Below are 20171 nucleotides of genomic sequence, written 5' to 3' on the forward strand. Positions count from 1 at the left end.
GGGCTGTGTTATTCATGTTCCACATAAGCCTCCTCCCACCCTATTTAACATATCATTATATTCCTTTAACCCTCATGCACTTACCCAGCTTCCGCTTAAATGTATCTATAATACTCACCTCAACTACTCCCTGTGGTAGCAAGTTCCACATTCTAACCACTTCCTAGGTAAAGTAGTTTCTCCTGAATTCCCTACTGGATTTATTAATGACAATCCTGTATTACTGATTCCTAGTTTTGATCCCAACAAGTAGAATCAATATCTTTGGCTATTGTATCAAATCCCTTCATAATTTTAAAAGACATCTATTAAGCCATTCATTAGCCTTCTCTTTTCCATAGAAAGTTCAGTCTTTCCTGATAGGCATAGCTGCTCAGTTCTGGTGTCACCCTTGCAGCATTTGGGCAGTTTGAAGGTGTTCAGGGCACTAAACTGATAGAGGATTAAGGAAGCTGGGAACAGAGCAATATTAAACTGTTTGATATAACCAAAAACTCTGCGACCAGAGGAGCAATGGCAAGCTCAGAAGGAGTAGGGCTAGATCTGACTGATCTGTACCAGGGGGCAGTTATTGTGCAAGACATACTTTCTAGTGAGATAGTGGAGACCTATAGTGTTGACACATGGCAAGAGAATTCATTAAGGAGTTTTACATTAAAAGCCAGCAAACTGTACATGGAATTTAATAGTATTTTCTGGACCTGTACATTCCTAGTATTGTACACTTGACAACATAATTGGGTGGTAAGTGACTGGGGTGGGGTAAGAATGTGGATTTATCTTGTGTTCTAAATTGCGGTGAATTGCTGTCCTTTACAAGACTTTGGCTGACCTCTATTGCCATCTTGTCTCGTCTTCATCTATTTGCACCCACCCACCCCCCACCTTTTGGGATGTCTGTAAAGACAGTCCATGTGAACAATGTTGCATTGGTCAAGTATCTGGGAAGGAAGCAGAGATATGATATTTCTAGGCAATACATGGGCTGCACATTACTCTTTCCAACTGACATCACACATCCCAGACGTTCATAACTCACTGCTGTGTGGGTGATGCTTCTTGCTGTGCTTCATCAGTTTCCATACAATTTATGGTGGAAGTCCAGTAGACAATGGGCTAGGCACATGTGAGGCTAGTCAATGTAGTTAATATCCTTGCAGCCTGCAGGGCCTTGCTCAGAAGTATGTTCCCTGTACAATTTTGAGTCAACTTCCTCTCATCTGTCACGCAATGGTTGATAGAATGCTTTCAGTCATCTGTAGGCCTTTCGAGGTTAATACTCAGGTGTTGTTGGCCTGTTTGTTACCTAATGGCTCACCAAAAATACTTTAATAGAGTTGGCAAGGGCTACAGATTCTATAAACCAGGATTATCCAGGCAACAATTCCCTGAAGCTGTTGAGATTAAGACCTACTCTTCGCTCAGGAACATTTTGAGGCATATTCGGTCTTGCCCGCTAATAGGAAATTTGACATGTTCCTGTTGCTCATAACAGGAATCTGACAAGGAAAGCCCAGATGTGACGAGGGAATACATTCCCTTGTACCGGGTTTGTCCGCCTCAGTAGTTCTGGTGTCCTCTCTGTGCAAATCAGTCTGTGCCAAGTAGGAGTTTAGTTGGGGGAGGACATTTGTACAAGTATTTAAGTTTTGGGCCATCTGTATTATCACACACAGGTACCTGACACCTAACTCTGACCTAGATAAGTGATGGAAATCCCATCTATGCAGGAGACACAACGTGCGTACTTTCCATTCCTTGCTAAGAGGAATCAGTCTGACCAGTTTGAGACAGAGGAATGCAGTTCAAGGGAAAGCTGGTTAAAGTCTGACTGAGGAAGTTAGAGAGGGAGATGTTGCAATTAGTAACTGAAAAAAGGACAGAAAACATGAATTCTTACCTGAGCGCGAAAGTTCGAGATGGTTGTAGTTTCTATATCCTTTTTCCCCAATATTTCCATTTTTACTGGCGTGTTGGGGAAGTTGAAAGCAAAGTAATCCAGAAAGTCTGGCAGGTAAGCTGCCGCTCCATGCACAATGGCCATTACATAGTGTGCTGCACTCTTCTCGTTTTCACTGAAAGTCAAAGCAAGAAATTCTTCAGCAAACCTCTCCATCTCCATAGGAGACAAGAAAGAGAGTTCATCCATGTAGGCATGGAGCACTGGCGCACCACCGTTTGGCTGATGCTCCACGTGAATGAAGTGGGCGAATTTAGAGGAACCTGTCCGCAAGAGTCCCTTCCGTACACAGTGGTCTCTGTGTGACAAGTATGGTAACTGTGCGCCTGAGGGGATGGTACAATGGCTCATTTTTAGATCCAACCTGCCAAGCTCTTCGATGTGCTCAATGGAGGTTTTGTTGATTACACTTAACTCATCAGAAGAACCGTGCCCCAAAGCATCCAAGTTGACGTGCGTGATCCCCGCACAAGTCGTCTGCACCTCTTTGTTGTACATTTTTAGCCGCCTGGGTCGCTCACCTTCTCGATGTTTCTTTTTTTTCTTTTTCTTTGTTTTTTTGCCCAAATATTCATCCTGTCTCCGGCTTTTCCCATTTTCATCAGAGCCACCTGTGATCGGGAATAAATTCCAAGATTGCATCAAATCCATACTGTATATCCATACCCAACTCATCATGTTTTCATCTCAAAATTTTGTAATGGGAGAATCAATAACAAAGGAATGACTTGATTGTGTTACTATGCCCTGTGTAATTGGCCCACTCCCCTGCTTATATGTTGTTCTCTGTTATGGCGCAACATGAACAATTCTACTACAAAGGATAAGTTTTGAAAACATCATATTAAGTTGGGAATATGCAATACTTCAATATTCTTTAAACCTTTTTACATAGCAGGAATGCTTACGTTGATGAACACACACTTTGCTTGTGATTAAATTAAAGGTGATTAATATTTCTGACTGACCCAAGGTACGGAGTACAGATACAGCTTAAAAATGAAAGGCTGTGAAGCTTTAAGGTCAATTAATCTCAAATTAAACTACTACAAAGATTAATCCCATATCCACTTAATTTCAGCAGCATGTTAGTCCAATTTGCAGAACATATTAATGCTTTAAATGGAGACTGAAGTAATGAAAGCCCCTTAAGCTAGACTTATATCAATATAACCCACGACACTAGACACACGTAGATACCAAGAATAATTTTAACGCAGGGAGTTAGGTAGAAAGTTAAAAAAACAGGACCTCTAGGGTTGTAATCTCGGGATTACTCCCTGTGCCACGTGCCAGTGAGGCAAGAAATAGGAAGATAGTGCAGCTAAACACGTGGCTGAACAGCTGGTGTAGAAGGGAGGGTTTCAGATATCTGGACCATTGGGATCTCTTCAGGGACAGATGGGACCTGTACAAGAAGGACGGGTTGCATCTAAACTGGAGGGGCACAAATATCCTGGCTGCGAGGTTTGCTAGCGTCACTCGGGAGGGTTTAAACTAGTGTGGCAGGGGGGTAGGAACCAGAGCAGTAGGACAGTAAGTGAAATAAATGAAGGGGAACTAGTAAATAAGGCCAGTAAGACTAAGAGGAAGAGCAGGCAGGGAGATGTTGCGGAGAACAGCGGGACTGATGGTCTGAAGTGAATTTGTTTCAATGCAAGAAGTATAACAGGTAAGGCAGATGAACTTAGAGCTTGGATTAGTACTTGGAACTATGATGTTGTTGCTATTACAGAGACTGGGTTGAGGGAAGGACAGGATTGGCAGCTAAATATTCCAGGATTTAGAAGCTACAGGTGGGATAGAGGGGGATGCAAAAGGGGTTGGGGAGTTGCATTACTGGTTAAGGAGAATATCACAGCTGTACTGCGGGAGGACACCTCGGAGGGGTCATGCAGCGAGGCAATATGGGTGGAGCTCAGGAATAGGAAGGGTGCAGTCACGATGTTGGGGGTTTACTACAGGCCTTCCAACAGCCAGCGGGAGGTAGAGGAGCAGATATGTAGACAGATTTTGGAAAGATGTAAAGGTAACAGGGTTGTAGTGGTGGGTGATTTTAACTTCCCCTATATTGACTGGGACTCACTTAGTGCTAGGGGCTTGGATGAGGCAGAATTTGTGAGGAACATCCAGGAGGGCTTCTTGAAACAATACGTAGATAGGCCAATTAGGGATGGGGCCGTACTGGACCTGGTATTGGGGAATGAGCCCGGCCAGGTGGTCGAAGTTTCAGTAGGGGAGCATTTCGGGAGCAGTGACCATAATTCCATAAGTTTTAAGGTACTTGTGGATAAGGATAAGAGTAGTCCTCGGGTGAAGGTGCTAAATTGGGGGAAGGCTAATTATAACAATATTAGGCAGGTACTGAAGAATTTAGATTGGGGACGGCTGTTTGAGGGTAAATCAACATCTGACATGTGGGAGTCTTTCAAATGTCAGTTGATTAGCATCCAGGACCAGCATGTTCCAGTGAGGAAGAAGGATAAGTTTGGCAAGTTTCAGGAAGCTTGGATAACACGGGATATTGTGAGCCTAGTCAAAAAGAAAAAGGAAGCATTTGTAAGGGCTGGAAGGCTAGGAACAGACAAAGCACTTGAGGAATATAAAGACAGTAGGAAGGAACTTAAGCAAGGAGTCAGGAGGGCTAAAATGGGTTATGAGAAGTCATTGGCAAACAGGATTAAGGAAAATCCCAAGGCTTTTTATACGCATATAAAGAGCAAGAGGGTAACCAGGGAAAGGGTTGGCCCACTCAAGGACAGGGAAAGGAATCTATGTGTGGAGCCAGAGGAAATGGGCGAGGTACTAAATGAGTACTTTGCATCAGTATTCACCAAGGAGAAGGACTTGGTGGATGATGAGCCTAGGGAAGGGAGTGTAGATAGTCTCAGTCATCTCATTATCAAAAAGGAGGTGGTGTTGGGTGCCTTGCAAAGCATTAAGGTAGATAAGTCCCCAGGGCCTGATGGGATCTACCCCAGAATACTGAGGGAGGCAAGGGAAGAAATTGCTGGGGCCTTGACAGAAATCTTTGCATCCTCATTGGCTACAGGTGAGGTCCCAGAGGACTGGAGAATAGTCAATGTTATTCCTTTGTTTAAGAAGGGTAGCAAGGATAATCCAGGAAATTATAGGCCGGTGAGCCTTACGTCAGTGGTAGGGAAATTATTAAAGAGGATTCATCGGGACAGGATTTACTCCCATTTGGAAACAAATGGACTTATTAGCAAGAGGCAGCATGGTTTTGTGAAGGGGAGGTCGTGTCTCACTAATTTGATTGAGTTTTTTGAGGAAGTGACAAAGATGATTGATGAAGGAAGGGCAGTGGATGTTATCTATATGGACTTCAGTAAAGCCTTTGACAAGGTCCCTCATGGCGGTTTGATACAAAAGGTGAAGTCACATGGGATCAGAGGAGAGCTGGCAAGATGGATACAGAACTGGCTCGGTCATAGAAGACAGAGGGTAGCAGTGGAAGGGTGCTTTTCTGAATGGAGGGATGTGACTAGTGGAGTTCCGCAGGGATCAGTGCTGGGACCTTTGCTGTCTGTAGTATATATAAATGATTTGGAGGAAAATGTAACTGGTCTGATTAGTAAGTTTGCGGACGAGACAAAGCTTGGAGGAGTTGCGGACAGTGATGAGGATTGTCAGAGGATACAGCAGGATATCGATCGGTTGGAGACCTGGGAGGAGAAATGGCAGATGGAGTTTAATTCGGACAAATGTGAGGTAATGCATTTTGGAAGGTCTAACGCAGGTGGGAAGTATACAGTAAATGGCAGAACCCTTAGGAGTACTGACAGGCAGAGAGATCTGGGCGAACAGGTCCACAGGACACAAAGTGGCAACGCAGGTGGACAAGGTAGTCAAGAAGGCATACGGCATGCTTGCCTTCATCGGTTGGGGCATAGAGTATAAAAATAGGCAAGTCATGCTGCAGCTGTACAGAACTTTAGTTAGGCCACACTTAGAATATTGCGTGCAATTCTGGTCGCCACACTACCAGAAGGACGTGGAGGCTTTGGAGAGGGTACAGAAGAGGTTTACCAGGATGTTGCCTGGTCTGGAGGGCATTAGCTATGAGGAGAGGTTGGATAAACTCGGATTGTTTTCACTGGAACGACGGAGGTGGAGGGGCGACATGATAGAGGTTTACAAAGTTATAAGCAGCATGGACAGAGTGGATAGTCAGAAGCTTTTTCCCAGGGTGGAAGAGTCAGTTACTAGGGGACATAGGTTTAAGGTGAGAGGGGCAAAGTTTAGAGGGGATGTGCGAGGCAAGTTCTTTACACAGAGGGTGGTGAGTGCCTGGAACTTGTTGCCGGGGGAGGTGGTGGAAGCAGGTACCATAGAGACGTTTAAGAGACATCTTGACAAATACATGAATAGGATGGGAATAGAGGGATACGGACCCCGGAAGTGCAGAAGGTTTTAGTTTAGGCAGGCATCAAGATCGGCGCAGCCTTGGAGGGCCGAATGGCCTGTTCCTGTGCTGTACTGTTCTTTGTTCTTTGCAATCCACCCATCGGTAAACCCACGGAATCGGGTACAATGCTGGTTTTACACCCCGTGTTACTCTCTTTTGAAGTCAGTGAGGAAGTAACATTGGCACCCAAAGGCTACACTTGGGTCTTGACTCCCCATGTGCAATGCCACAGGAGATCAACCAGTAACATATAAATTTCTTTCAGCTGAACATAGAAACTGGTTGCAATGTTCCAATTCTTTTTAGAGCTTAACACAACAATCAGGAGATCTTCAAAAAAAAATAAGCTACAGTTTATGACCCCAGTGGAAAAGGGAGCAATGTAGAAAAAGATTTTTGAAATGGGCTGTCTTATCAGGATTTCCAGGCCGTAACCTTAATTTTGTTTATCAGAATAAACTGGTGACCTAATATACATTCCAACTGTGGGCACACGATACACTACAATCGTATATGCTCCAGGATCATTTACATTACTGCAAAGGCTGCCACATTTTAACACTGTGATTACTGAATCCTGCAGCATACTATAAACTCGCCCATTCTCAGCTTCTGCCCTCAATGCCTCTTCCTGCAAAATGACACGCATGCTCTCAGAGAGGATAGGGAAAATGCAGAATTGACATTCTTTCCAGATTAGTGCAGTTACCAAAAACTAACGGCCTCAAAAGAAACTAGCACTGAGAGATTGAATCTTGGAGGCCATCCCATTCTTCCCACAGCACAAGACAGTACTTCTACTTCTGAAAGGACAGAGTCAGTGAGATCTGGATGCATTTCAAAGCCTGGATATGCACGTATTGTGCAGTGAGTATGTCACCAGCACAAGCAGTGTCTCAAATTCAGTGATTTTATTTTGAGGCGTGACTGCACTTTCTAAAATCCTGTCAAAAATCATCACATTTAAATTGTTAAGGCTCGGCTACACAGTTCTTTTATTTCTGCACTGTGCTCATACAAGATTCATTTTGCAAAGGAAAAATGTTCAGTCTGAAATATCAATGAACCTTTTTGATACACAATGCCTGAATGCCTTGAACCCTTTGCAGGGTTGAGTGAAAATGGTTGCTATATCTAAATCTTTACAAAGGACAAGATTTTTCTGGAGAAACAGGATACTCAGTGCTAGTTTAGTGCAGGCTATAATCAAACACAAGGCTGATGTGACAGTAAATATGTATTCTGCTCACTGGCACTCAACATTCAGAATTTTAAACAGGAGCATGTGCTTGCTAGCACCAGCTGGTTACTGGTAACTTTCTCCATTGACTGGCAGAATGAGGTGGTGTAGGGTGCCAGGACACACTCCATGGTTTACAGTAAGTGCAGAAGCCGTATTTTATAATAATCTATCCTTTGGCTAACTTCCTCAGGCAGCGGGGGTGGGAGTGGTGGCAGTGCGAACAGGCGGGTGGTTCTGGCCAGATCTTAGGCCAGAAAAAGGGTAAATGTTCCTGCCATATCCTGGGATCCACTGGCTGCACAAAAACTCGGCACATAATACATCTGCATTCTGGTATATAAATTTAATGGACGTCAGTTGTGACTGTTAGCCAGCTCTAAATATCATTTTGTATTCATCATGGGATGTGGGCGGAGCTGGCAAGAACAATTATTGAGCAATTGCATTTAAGGTGGTGGTGACAGGCCATCTGCTTAAAAAAGGTGGTATTCCCAGTGGTTAGCTAGGGAGTTCCAGGATTTTGACCCAGTGGCGATGAACAAACAGTGAAATAATTCCATATCTGGATGGTGTGTGATATGGAGGGGAACCTGGAGCTGGTATAATGAGCCCTTGCACCTGCTGCCCTTGCCTTGTCGTTCTAGGCGGTCGAGGTCATGGATTTGAGGGGTACTGTCGAAGAAGCTTTGGCGAGTTGCTGCATTGCATCTTAACCAAAACATGGATTATCTGCCCAAATCCCACAATGTCCCTGTAACAAGGTCATTGCTACATTTAATGGGTTTCGACAATGCAGCTACATTAACCTCTCGTGTTTTGAGCTTCCAACCTTTTAAGGGTGCAGGTATACACTAGAACAGACAAGTATTTGTCCTTTAAATTGGCTCTACCTAACGTGATTACATCAACCTCAAAAACATGATTTTGTCGCATCAGATGCTGCGTGGCACAAGAGTTTTCATTTGTGCTTAGAAATTGACAAAATACCATACTGCTGTTTAAGGAGCTACACTGCTATTCAGCAATGCCAATTAGCAGCAGAAGGTTCTTAAATCCCCTCATTACCAGTAACACACTGATTAATGCCACATTACAGAAAACATTGTGTACAGCGTATTATTCAAGTGTTATGTTAGCTTCAATTCAAATGATTATGGCTGGAAATTCCTATAAGTGGTGCTGAACTGGTTATTTAAATGCACATACACCAGACATCAGTAACCAGTAAGGCCAACCTCTTAGCATACCACCTCTAACCCGCTAACAGAAACAGAGTTCATGATCTCAAAGTGGAAGAAAAGAACTTTACCATGTCAGGTCCTCATTAAAGCATGGTCAGTCAGCGAGTTAGAGCCAACTCCAACACACCAGCTTTGGCCCAGTTCTTATAGTCAGAACCAGTGGGCTTCGACACAGGAAGATCAAGGACAAACATCTGTGTCAAAACTGGGAACAGCTGCTCCTAGTGTATACTGAACTCTTCAAAGGGTTGGAGGTGCTAAACACAAGAGAGCAATATTGTCACTGCATATTAAACGTGGTAATGACCTTGTTACAGGACACTGTGGTCTTTTGGCCAGATAATTGGTGTGGTTACAATATTGGAATGTTGGCAGCATCCATAATTTGACCCCAGTTAAACATGTGCAGCCTACCCTGCATGCAAGAACTCTTGACTGATACCCCACTGAGAGTCCTCCAAACCTCAGATCTCTGTGCTCCAATTCTGGAACCTTGCACATCCCAGATTTTCATCGTTAAGCCGTCGACAGCCATGACTTCAGCTGCCTAAGCCAGAAGAGTTAGAATTCCCTCCCTAAACATCACCAACTTTCTCTCCTCCTTAAAACCTACCTCGTTGACCAAAATTTTAGTCACATCAAATTTTGTTTGTGCAGTGCCTTGGGACATTTTGCTACATTAAAGGTTCAGTTGGCAGCACTCTCACTGAGTCAGAAGGTTGCGGATTCAAGTCCCACTCGAGGGACTTGAGAACAAAAATCTAGGCCCACATTCCAGTGCAGAACTGCGGGAGTGCTGCACTGTCAGAGGTGACGACTTTCTGATGAGACATTAGATCTCTCGGGTGGATGTAAAAGATCCCATGGCAGTATTCGAAGAGCAAGGCAGTTCTCCCTGGTGTCTTGGCTAATATTTATCCTTCAATCAACATCACTAAAAAAAACAGATTATCTAGTCATTATCACATTGCTGACTGTAGGAGCTTGCTGTGTGTAATCTGGACACTGAGTTTCCTAAATTACAATAGTGACACTTCAAAAATACTTAATTGGCTGTAAAGAGCTTGAGACATCTGGAGGTCACGAAAGGTGCTGATATGTATGTTCTTGCTTTTGCAGCACCTTGCTGCTGCTCAGCATCCAGTCAGATGCAGGAGAACTATTTCCATAGTTTAAGACAGGCTGGAATCTTGATACCTCAATCATGGCAACTTGAGTTGAATGTGCAAACCTGTAAAAGTTTTTTTTTACTTGTACACTGTTACCAAGGTTTCAAGTTTGGTAGACTTTGACCAGATAACTAGAGTGACTAAGACTGCAGTACTGTTACTGTGATCATTACCCATGGAGCGACTGGCACGTACTTTAAACTGTCCCTTGCACTTCGAGCGTAAACACAACACAACTTGTTAGTAACACAGGAGGTAAGGGCAAGTTTGGATTCAAAAAATAAAACTGATTCTGAATGAGACTGGAGCACCAGGAAAAATACCAAAGACACAAGGCAGAGCAGGTGGTTTAAAAAATAAATGCACATCTGGTATAAAATCACAATAATCTAATCCCAACACACAAGCTGATTTTCGCCAGAAACTGAAATCTCAAAAAAAAACTAGGAAACAGGAACATAAAATTTCTAGAGCTGTCAGCAAAGAGTTAAACCTCACTCTGCATGAACCAATCCCCCTTGCTATCGACACCAATCTACAATAGCAGAATGCTCCACACCCATTTCGGCTATATCTGTATCATTTTCAACTCCCTATTCTGTTCTTTACAGCTATACATAGCTAGCCTTGTAATACATTGATTGCACTGCATTATTCTTGTCTGACCTACAGCTTGTAACAGGAGCCTCATGCAGTATTGGCGTTGCAAACTTTACTGTTTCCCCATTATTAAGCAGTACATAGATCACTTGTGCATCACACACAACCCAACGACACCACCTGCATAGACAATGTCCATGTACTAATCCACAAACTATACATCACATGGCTGCACAAAGACTCAACAACCTCCACTTTCTCAAGGACAGATTTGATAATAGACCCAGCAAAGAAACCAGACTAGGCAAATCGCTACAATAAAACATTTTTTTTTTTTTCTTTCCATCTTGCTCCCAACAACGAAAAGATTTATATTTACATTGCGTTTTTCATGACCTCAGGACATGTAGGAAATACGGCAGCTAATTTGTGCACAGCCAAATCCCACAAACAGCAACGTGATAACAACCAGATAATCTGTTGATACTGTTACAACATTAGTGAGAGGGAATACAGGTAAGGGGGTCTCTATGGTTAGAAATAAGGAATGAGAGAGAAGTAAAACTGGAATGAAAGTTGCCGACAGGCCTCCTGATAGCAATGAAGTGGTAGAATGTATTAATTCAGAGATTAGAGAGGCTTGTTTTAATGGGAGACCTATGCACACATTTGTGAAACTAGCCATATCCTGTACACAGATTTACATCTGAACTCCAACTAAAGCAGTGCTACAACAATTTGCATTTATATAGCACCAAAGAAACATCTTGCCAGATGCTTCACTAAAGCATAATCAGATAAAAATGAACACTGAGCCAAAGAAGGAGCAACCAAAAGTTGGTGAGAGGTAGATTTAAGCAGAATTTTAACGTAGCGGAGGCAGAGAACTTTAGGGAGGGACATGGAGTCTGAACAGCTGATGGCACAGCCTCCAATGGTGGGGATGGGGTGAGTGGGGGTTGCACAAGGTCAAAGGAATGCAAGGACCTCAGAGGGCTAGAGAATCATAGAGTCATTTACAGCAGAGGAGGTGGTCATTCGGCCCATCAAGTGCCGACTCTCCACGGAGCTATCCAGTTACTCCCACTCCCGCTTAATCCCCGTAGCCCTGCATGTCTATAGGGATGGAGGTTAAAAGACTTGCATTTATATAGCACCTTTTCACGACCACTGGACATCTCAAAGTGCTTTTATAGCCAATGAAGTACTTTTTAAAAGTGTAATGCAGGTAACATGGCAGCCACTATGTGCACAGCAAGCTCCCACAAACATCAATACGATAATGACCAGATAATCTGTTTTTGTGATGTTGAGTGAAGGATAAATATTAGCCAGGACACTGGAGATAACTCCCCTGGTCGCCTTGAACTCGGAACCTTGTGACTCAGAGGCAAGAGTGCTACCCACTGAACTATGGCTGACACAGAGATGGGAAGGGGCAAGGCCATGGATGGATTTTAACACAAAGTTGAGAATTTAAAATCTGATGTGCTGAGAGACTGGGAACCAAATAGGAACAGGAGGAGGCCATTCAGTCCCTTGAGTCTGCTATTCATTGAGACCACAACTGATCTGTATCCAAACTCCACCCACCTTGGATCCATACCCCTCAATACTCTTGGCTAGCCGAATTCTTTCAATCTCAGATTTAAAATTAATTGAGCTCACATCCCACTGCTTTTTGTGAAAGAGAGTTCCACATTTCCAGCACCCTTTGTGTGAAGTAGTATTTCCTAACTCCTTTCCTGAATGGCCTGGCTTTAAATTTAAGATTATGACCCCTTGTCCGACACTCCCTCAGCAACATAAAGGGTTTCTCTCTACCGATCCAATCAATTATTTTCAAAATCCTAAAAACCTCAATCAAATCACCCCTTAAACTTATATTTCAGTAATACAGGCTTAGCTTATATAGTTCAGTGAGCATAGGTGAGCAGGACAGGATAAGAGGAAGTTTATAGAGGTTGGCAAATGGGAGGCTGGCCAGGAGAGCATTGGAGTACTCATAACTGGAGGTTTGAGTAGATGGTGAACTACTGCAGGGTAGACAGTCGGTGCATATTTTTAGCTTGGCACACACACACTGGTGCATACACTGTCCAACCAAGATGTCTATGCTCAAACATCCGCTCAGGGATCTGCTTGCAAAGTGCAGAAGCACCAGAATGCACAGATCACCACTGACACACACACAGGTGGAAAGACAAACAACAACTTGCACTGACATAGCACCTTTAACATCAGGACATCCCACAGTCAATTACAGCTAAATGAAGTATTTTTGAAGTGTAGTCACTGTTGCAAGGTAGAGCACAGAAAGATCCCACAATCAAAGATATAATGACCAGATAATTTATTTTAATAATGCTCATTGAGGGATAAATATTGGCCAGAATTCTAAAGAGAACTCTGTTGCCCTTCAAATAGTGCAATGGGGCTTGCTGTGCATAAACTGACTTCTGTGTTTCCTACATTACCACAGTGACAGCACTTCAAAATCATCAATGCTGTAAAAATTAAAGTCTTTCTTTAATTTATATGCTTTTTGTACAGCAGTATTAACCCATCACTTCAAATTGCTCCATCACCAATGACAGACCTGTATCCACCATATCAACTCAAAGTGCTCTTGCCAGGCAAAGCCCAGGTTTGGAAGGAGACTCTTTTTTTTGGTTGGCACCATATTGAATTACATCCCATGAAACCAAAAGACTTTTTTTTTAAATTCCCACTACCACCTCCGCACTCCAAAGTCAGTTAAGTGCAGCACAGTGATGTGAGAATGATAGCTTTCTGCAGCCTTATGCTCTGCATCAGTGCAAAATAAGATATTTCCCCACTTTAGAGGTTACACGATGTAATGTCAGAACTGACAAATAGTTGGGGCTTTGAGTATTTGGGGAAGAATTTGCTCGCTTGAAGTGGTTTGATTCAAGAAAGACATTTAAACTTCATTGAAGACCTTGCTATATTCTTCATGGAAACCACAGCTTTAAGAGGAAACTTGTTTCAATTCTGACATGCTGAGATGTGTAAAATTGTTGCCAGGGAATTTCTACAATGTGGGCTCAACTCTCACTCCAGAGAATGGAGCACAAAATCCAGGCACTTCCAACGAGTCAGTGCTGCATCATCTTTCAGATGAGCCAACAATTTGCACCTTTAATAAAGAAAAATGTCCCAAGAGGGTTACTAAATACACAGCCTTGTAAAAAGATATTAGGATAGGTAACCAAAGACTTGGTAAAAGCGGCAAGGTTTTAAGGAGCGACTTAAAAGAGTAGCTTACAAATAGAATTTTGTAGCTTAGCTGAAGGCACAGCCATCAATGGTAGAGAAGTTAAAACTGGGGATGTGCAAGGGGTCAGAATTGGGGGAGGGCGAAGATCTCGGACAGTTGACAGGCAAGACCATGGAAGGTTTTGTAAACAAGGGTGAGAATTTTAAAATTGAGGTATCGACAGACTGTGTGTCAATACAGGTCAGAAAGCATAGGGTTGATGGGTGAACGGGACTTGGAGCGAGTTAGGATACAGGCAGCAGAAATTTGAATGATCGAGTTTATGTAAGATGGCAGTTGGGAAGTTAGTCAGGAGAACATTGGAATAGTCAAGTCTAGAAGTAACAAAAGCATAGATGAGGGTTTCAGGTGATCTGAGGCAGAGGTGAAGACGGGTGATGTTACGGAGGTGGAAGTAGCCAACCTTGGTGATGGAGTGGATATGTGGTTAAACATTAAACCAAGGCCCCATGTGCACTCACATGTGGACTTAAAAGATTGCACAGCATTAGTCAAAGAGGAGCAGGGAGTTCTCTGCAACAAGACACTCCCAGGTCATGAATACAAGCTCTAACATTAGCACAGGTTCAAGGTATGAAGCAACCAAATGAGCTTCACACTGTACAGGCTACAGGCATGGACTCGATGGGCTGAATGGCATCCTTCTGTACCACACTGACTATGACTTACCAGCACAGTGCTATAGCGTACTTTATTTTTTTAAAGTTCTGGAATGGGGGTGTCACTGACAAGGCTGCCACCCTTACTTGCCCTGAAAAGGTAGTGTTAAGCTTCTACTTTAACCATCTACTTTAACGGAGGTGTCAATAACCAGGAGGCATAGATTTAAGGGAAGGGGAAGCAGGTTTAGAGGGGATTTGAGGAAAGATTTTTTCACCCAGAGGGTGGCTGAAATCTGGAACACACTGCCTAAAGGGATGGTAGAGGCAGGAACCCTCACAACATTCAAGTAGTATTTAGATGAACACTTGAAACGCCATAGCATACAAGGCTACGGGCCAAGTGCAGAAAAATGGCATTGGAATAGATCGGTGCTTGAGGGACGGCGCGGACACGATGGGCCTGTTTCTGTGCTGCATAACTCTATGACTCTATCAGTGATGGATCTACTAGACCACCTATAGGTCAATCATGCAGAGTAGAACTGAAGTCACATGTAGACCAAGCTGGGTCAAGACAGCAGATTCCTTTCCCTATAGGACAGTAGAGAACCAGTTGAGTTCTTGTGCCAATCTGGAAGCTACCACAGCCAGTTTCTGGTGCCAGTCCACAAATTACCAGATTTATTGAATTCAATAGCTACCACCTTGCACACTCAGCCTCTGGTTGCTAGCCCAGTACCATACCTACCACACTCAATGCATCTGCTCATATTTCAGTACACTTTCAGACCAAGAGCGTTCAGATCCTAGCATGTCTGACAGGCAGCGCGAGTTAAGAAACTATGGTGCTGGTAACCCATTTTTTCACCCCATGACCATTGACAACCCCAACAGCCAGATCAAACCAACCCCTAACACTAATTGTGACTGCTACTTCACGAAGTGAGTCATTATTTGTCAAGCACTTGGGGACATCCTAAGGACGTGATAAGGCAGTTCATGCTCATCAAGTGAACAAGTTGAAGCTAACAGTACTTCAAGATCTACCAAATGAGGCACCTTCTGCAATCTCAAATTTTAAAGTTAATCCAAACACAGACGTAAACTGAAAAAAAAGAAACTACAACCCACAATCTCTATTCAATAATCCTGCTCCAACCTTGAACAGTGCCAGACAAAACTGTTTTAATATTTAAATCCCTTCAATGAAACATACAACCAAAAATCAAACAATTTCCTTTGCTACTTACAGCAAAACAATTCATTTATCATAGACTACACATAGGATTTTACAGTAAACAATGGCAGATTATTTCTTCAATAAACTCAAGGTCATAACTGTTAAGCCCTCTTTGGATACGAAGCAAATGAATCACGAACAGTCGCTAGCTACACAAACTGAACCTAAGACAGCACAAGGTTCCTGATACAATGTAATGTAACTGAGGAAAGAAACAACTTGTATTTATATTGCACTCAGACCATCTCAAAGTGCTTCACAACCAATGAAATACTTTTTATGTGCTGTCACTGTGATGTAGGCAAACATGACAACCAACCTGACACAGCAAGATCCCACATACAGCAAATGAAAGAATGGCTAATTTGCCATTTTGAGTGTACTGATTTAGGAATAAAGTTTCAGAACATCTCATCACAGGTTCAGTTTGAGAAGTTCCCTAAAATCCTCAATCTCGCCCTTGGTTTATGGTGTTAGCCATGACTGAGCGGCAGCACTCACTCCTCTGGGCCAGAAGGAAGTGGGTTTGAGCCCCACTCGAGGGACTTGACACTCAGTGCAGCACCAAGGGAGCACTGCACTGTCAGAGGTGCTGTCTTTCAAATGAGACATCAAATTGAGGCACTTCTGCCCTTGCGGGTGGATGTGAAAAATCCCACAGCTATTATTTCAAAGATAATGAGGGAAGTTCTCCCATGTCTTGCCCAACATTAATCCCCAAAACGGTTTAGTCAGTATTTCATCCCCGTTTGCGAGGTCTTGCTGTGCACAATTTGACGGCCACAGTTTTCTACTTACAAACAAGCTGTAAAGCACCCTGAGCATGGGAAAACTACAATATAAATGCAGATCTTCCTCCTATACTAACTCCCAACGCCGAGAGATGGTTTTGGGGTGCAGGGACTGTTCTAGCCCAGGGCAGCTCTCCCTCAGCAGTGCACCAAGTGCCAGCCCACATCAGGGGCTCAGGACCCGAGTGGGGCTTTAGCCTCAGACCTGATCATTGGTACTGTCCCCTGGGGATGAAGGAGAAGAGCAGAGGGGGCTGTGTTTACACCCCCACCCCCGGGGTGAGGAGGCCTGCTTTGCCCCCCACACACCCCGAGATCTCGGGCTGACCTCCCGAGGACCCCCGCCCCGTTACCTTTCGGCGGCGGCCGGCAGTCGCTGTTCTCCTTCCGCGGGCGGTGTTTCTTCTCCTTGTCCCGGTTCAGGGGCTTCTCCTTCGGGCTCTTGGTTTTCGGGAGTGTGGCAGCGGCGGCGGCAGGGGAGGCCGGGCGAGCGGCGGGACCGGGAGGAGGCCCGCAGCCGGCGCCCGGTGTTGTGGGCGGCGGCGGCGGCCGCACCGAGTAGAGGGCGGCGGGGGCTGCGTACCGGAGCGCGGAGGCCGAGGCGACGGGCCGGGGGCTGAGGCCCTGATGGTGGGTTTTACGGCGCTTGGCAGCGGGGCTCGGTCCGGGGCCGGACTCCCGCGACTCCTTGTTCGGCGCCTTCAGGCGGACCAGGCCGAGCTGCGCCATCGCAAACCGGTTGTGACGTCCCGAGCGGCCGGAAGTGCCTGACGGACAGAGTGGCGCGTGCACCGCGGCACGGCCGCCGGAAGCGGGGCAGCTGAGCGGAAGTTACATCACCTTCCCCGCAATCGCGGCACGGCTGGGCGCCATCTTGGGTGAGGCAGTGCCTGGTGAGTGGTTTTGGTCAGGAATGGGTTAGGCCTGCTCCAGAGCAATCCTGTTATATTCAAAATTAGATGATGTGATTTTTAAATGTATTAAATACATAAGGAGCCAGTGTCATCAAACCCAATACAAGTGCCCCTTTTTTAGAAGACACAGCTGATAGAAAACTTAAACCTAGGAAACCTATAACTTGTTATTCACATTATAATATAGAACCACCTGAAGTTATATATCATGCTTCACGGCCACAGGACACTGCAAGCACCTTCACAGTCAATGAAGTACTTTTGAAGTGAAGTCATTTGTGATGTAGGAAATGTGGCAGCCAATTTGTGCACAGCAAGCTCCCATAAACAGCAGTGTGACAATGAACAGATAATTTGTTGTTGTGATGTTGGTTGAGAGATAAATATGAGGCAGGACACCAGGGATAACACCCATGCCCTTCAAAATAGTGCCGCTGGATCTTTTACATCCACCTGAGAGGGCAGGCGGGACCTCAGTTTAACACTTTATCCGAAAGACGGTACCTCCAGCAGTGCAGCACTCCCTCAGTACGGCACTGGAGTGTCAGCCTTGATTTTTGTGCTCTTAATGTTATTTACACTGTCCACCAAACACTCCAGTCCCTGCGGTGCCCACTGGTTGGGGAAATCTACTGGAGGCTGATTGATGTTCTTAAGGGGCTTGACAGGGTCGATGCTGAGAAAATGTTTCTTCTGGATGGGGAATCGAGAACATTGGATCACAGTCTCAGAATCAGGGCATTGAGGACAGAGATGAAGAGACATTTCTTCACTCACATAATTGTGCATCTTTGGAATTCTCTACCTCAGACAGCTGTGCATGTTCAGTCAATGAGTATATTTAAGACGGAGATCAATAGATTTTTGGGAATTAAGGGGTATGTGCATAGTGCAGGAAGGTGAAGTTGAGTTAGAAGATCAGCCATGATGTTGATTAATGGCCTACCTCAGCTCCTATTTCTTCTGTCAGTTGGGGCTAGGGGTTGCCAGCTCTGATTGGACATATTTCTGGAGGTTTTAATCACATGATCTCCAAGTTTCCCCCCGCCCCCTCACTGCTACCATTGGTTGCCAACATGTCCATCCTCATGGGGAAACAGCAACAACTAGACTCTTCATTACTTGATTGGATGATTCTTGACTGTCAGTCAAACAGCCTTTCCCCCCCCCCCCCAACCTCCAATTTTTTATAACTGATTATTTTCAAAGAAAATGAGAAGAACATTTTTAATGCCCCTATTATTTTCTCCAGGGGTGCCTGGAAACGAATCATTAATTCCTGGAGGCTTCAAACAAAACTGGACGGTTGGCAACCCTAATTGGGACTAAAAAATGGATTGCTGTACCGGTTTTCCAGGCTCATTCGTTGGAGCTCTCCCCAAGAGAATATGAGTTCGAGCCCCACTCAAGGACGTGAGCATTGGGGTGAAGGCATAGATTTTTAAAAGTTGCACTCCTCAGTGTCAGCCCAGGTTATGTGCTGAAGTCTCTAGTTTGGAACTTGAACCAAATCGGGGCACGGGGGAGAAAGAGTGCCCTGTGAATTGGGGCATGGGGGAAAGCGAGGGTGTCAGTAAATGGAGTGCGGAGTAGAGAGGTGCAAGTAAATGACCATCCAAGATATTTCCACAAATCATTCACTTTTTCTAGTATTCAGTATAAAGAGGCAACATCAAATAATTAATTAAAAATTTATTAACAGCTTGTGAACCCGAGGGCTGTTTGCAGCAGCATGTTTAATTATCTGTGTGTTCCAGCCCGTAGTCCTTAGTCTCACTTCACTCTGTCAGCTCCATCTAGTGACCACATAACCCATTGCTTTATATCCTTAGCTGAACAATTGGCTGTCACATCAAACCCAACAGGCAGCTTATGAATTAATTTGAAGAGCTTGTGTATTCACATTACATCCACTCAATGATTTTTCTCAGTAATATTTCTTACGAGCAGTGTCCCAGCTATCAGAGGTAAAAATTAGAGATTTTCTCTATTCTGAAACACTCTCTTTGGTGATTCGGAACAGAAAGTTACATTTCAACAATTAGATTCAATTCTCATTGTCCCGACAGTAAATGCAGCCCTCAATCTCCTGCTAACCTCTCCTCTGCTCCATAGCACTGCACTGCATTCACTCTGTCCACACTCCCCAATATTGCACTGGATTCACTCTGTCCACACTCCCCAGTATTGCACTGGATTCACTCTGTTAACACTCCCCAGTATTGCACTGGATTCACTCTGTCCACACTCCCCAGATTGCACTGGATTCACTCTGTCCACACTCCCCAGATTGCACTGGATTCACTCTGTCCACACTTCCCAGTATTGCACTGGATTAACTCTGTCCACACTCCCCAGTATTGCATTGGATTCACTCTGTCCACACTTCCCAGTATTGCACTGGATTAACTCTGTCCACACTCCCCAGTATTGCACTGGATTCACTCTGTCCACACTTCCCAGTATTGCACTGGATTCACTCTGTCCACACTCCCCAGATTGCGCTGGATTCACTCTGTCCACACTCCATCCAGTATATGATTGGACGGAGTCAACATGGATTTGTGAAAGGGAAATCATGTTTGAAAAACCCATTGGAGTTTTTTGAGAATGTTACTTGCATCGTAGATAAAAGAGAACCAGTGGATGTGGTGTATTTGGATTTTCAGAAGGCTTTTGCT

General features: G+C 44.3%; 1 protein-coding gene across 2 annotated transcripts in view; it reads right to left on the bottom strand.

Moving 5' to 3' along the window:
• Positions 1 to 17340, bottom strand: part of LOC137383997 (lysine-specific demethylase 9-like) — an 85608-nt gene extending 68268 nt beyond the window's left edge. For both annotated transcript variants that reach the window (XM_068057523.1, XM_068057522.1), the window contains exons 1-2: positions 16930 to 17340; positions 1901 to 2571 (exon numbers count right to left, since the gene is read on the bottom strand). In XM_068057523.1, coding sequence (XP_067913624.1) covers positions 1901 to 2571; positions 16930 to 17305 — 1047 coding nt within the window. In that variant the 5' untranslated portion in view covers positions 17306 to 17340. The remainder of the gene's footprint in view (positions 1 to 1900; positions 2572 to 16929) is intronic.
• Positions 17341 to 20171: the final 2831 nt, after the last annotated feature.

The sequence above is a fragment of the Heterodontus francisci genome, chromosome 25, assembly GCF_036365525.1.
Source record: "Heterodontus francisci isolate sHetFra1 chromosome 25, sHetFra1.hap1, whole genome shotgun sequence".
Classification (NCBI taxonomy): Eukaryota; Metazoa; Chordata; class Chondrichthyes; order Heterodontiformes; family Heterodontidae; genus Heterodontus; species Heterodontus francisci.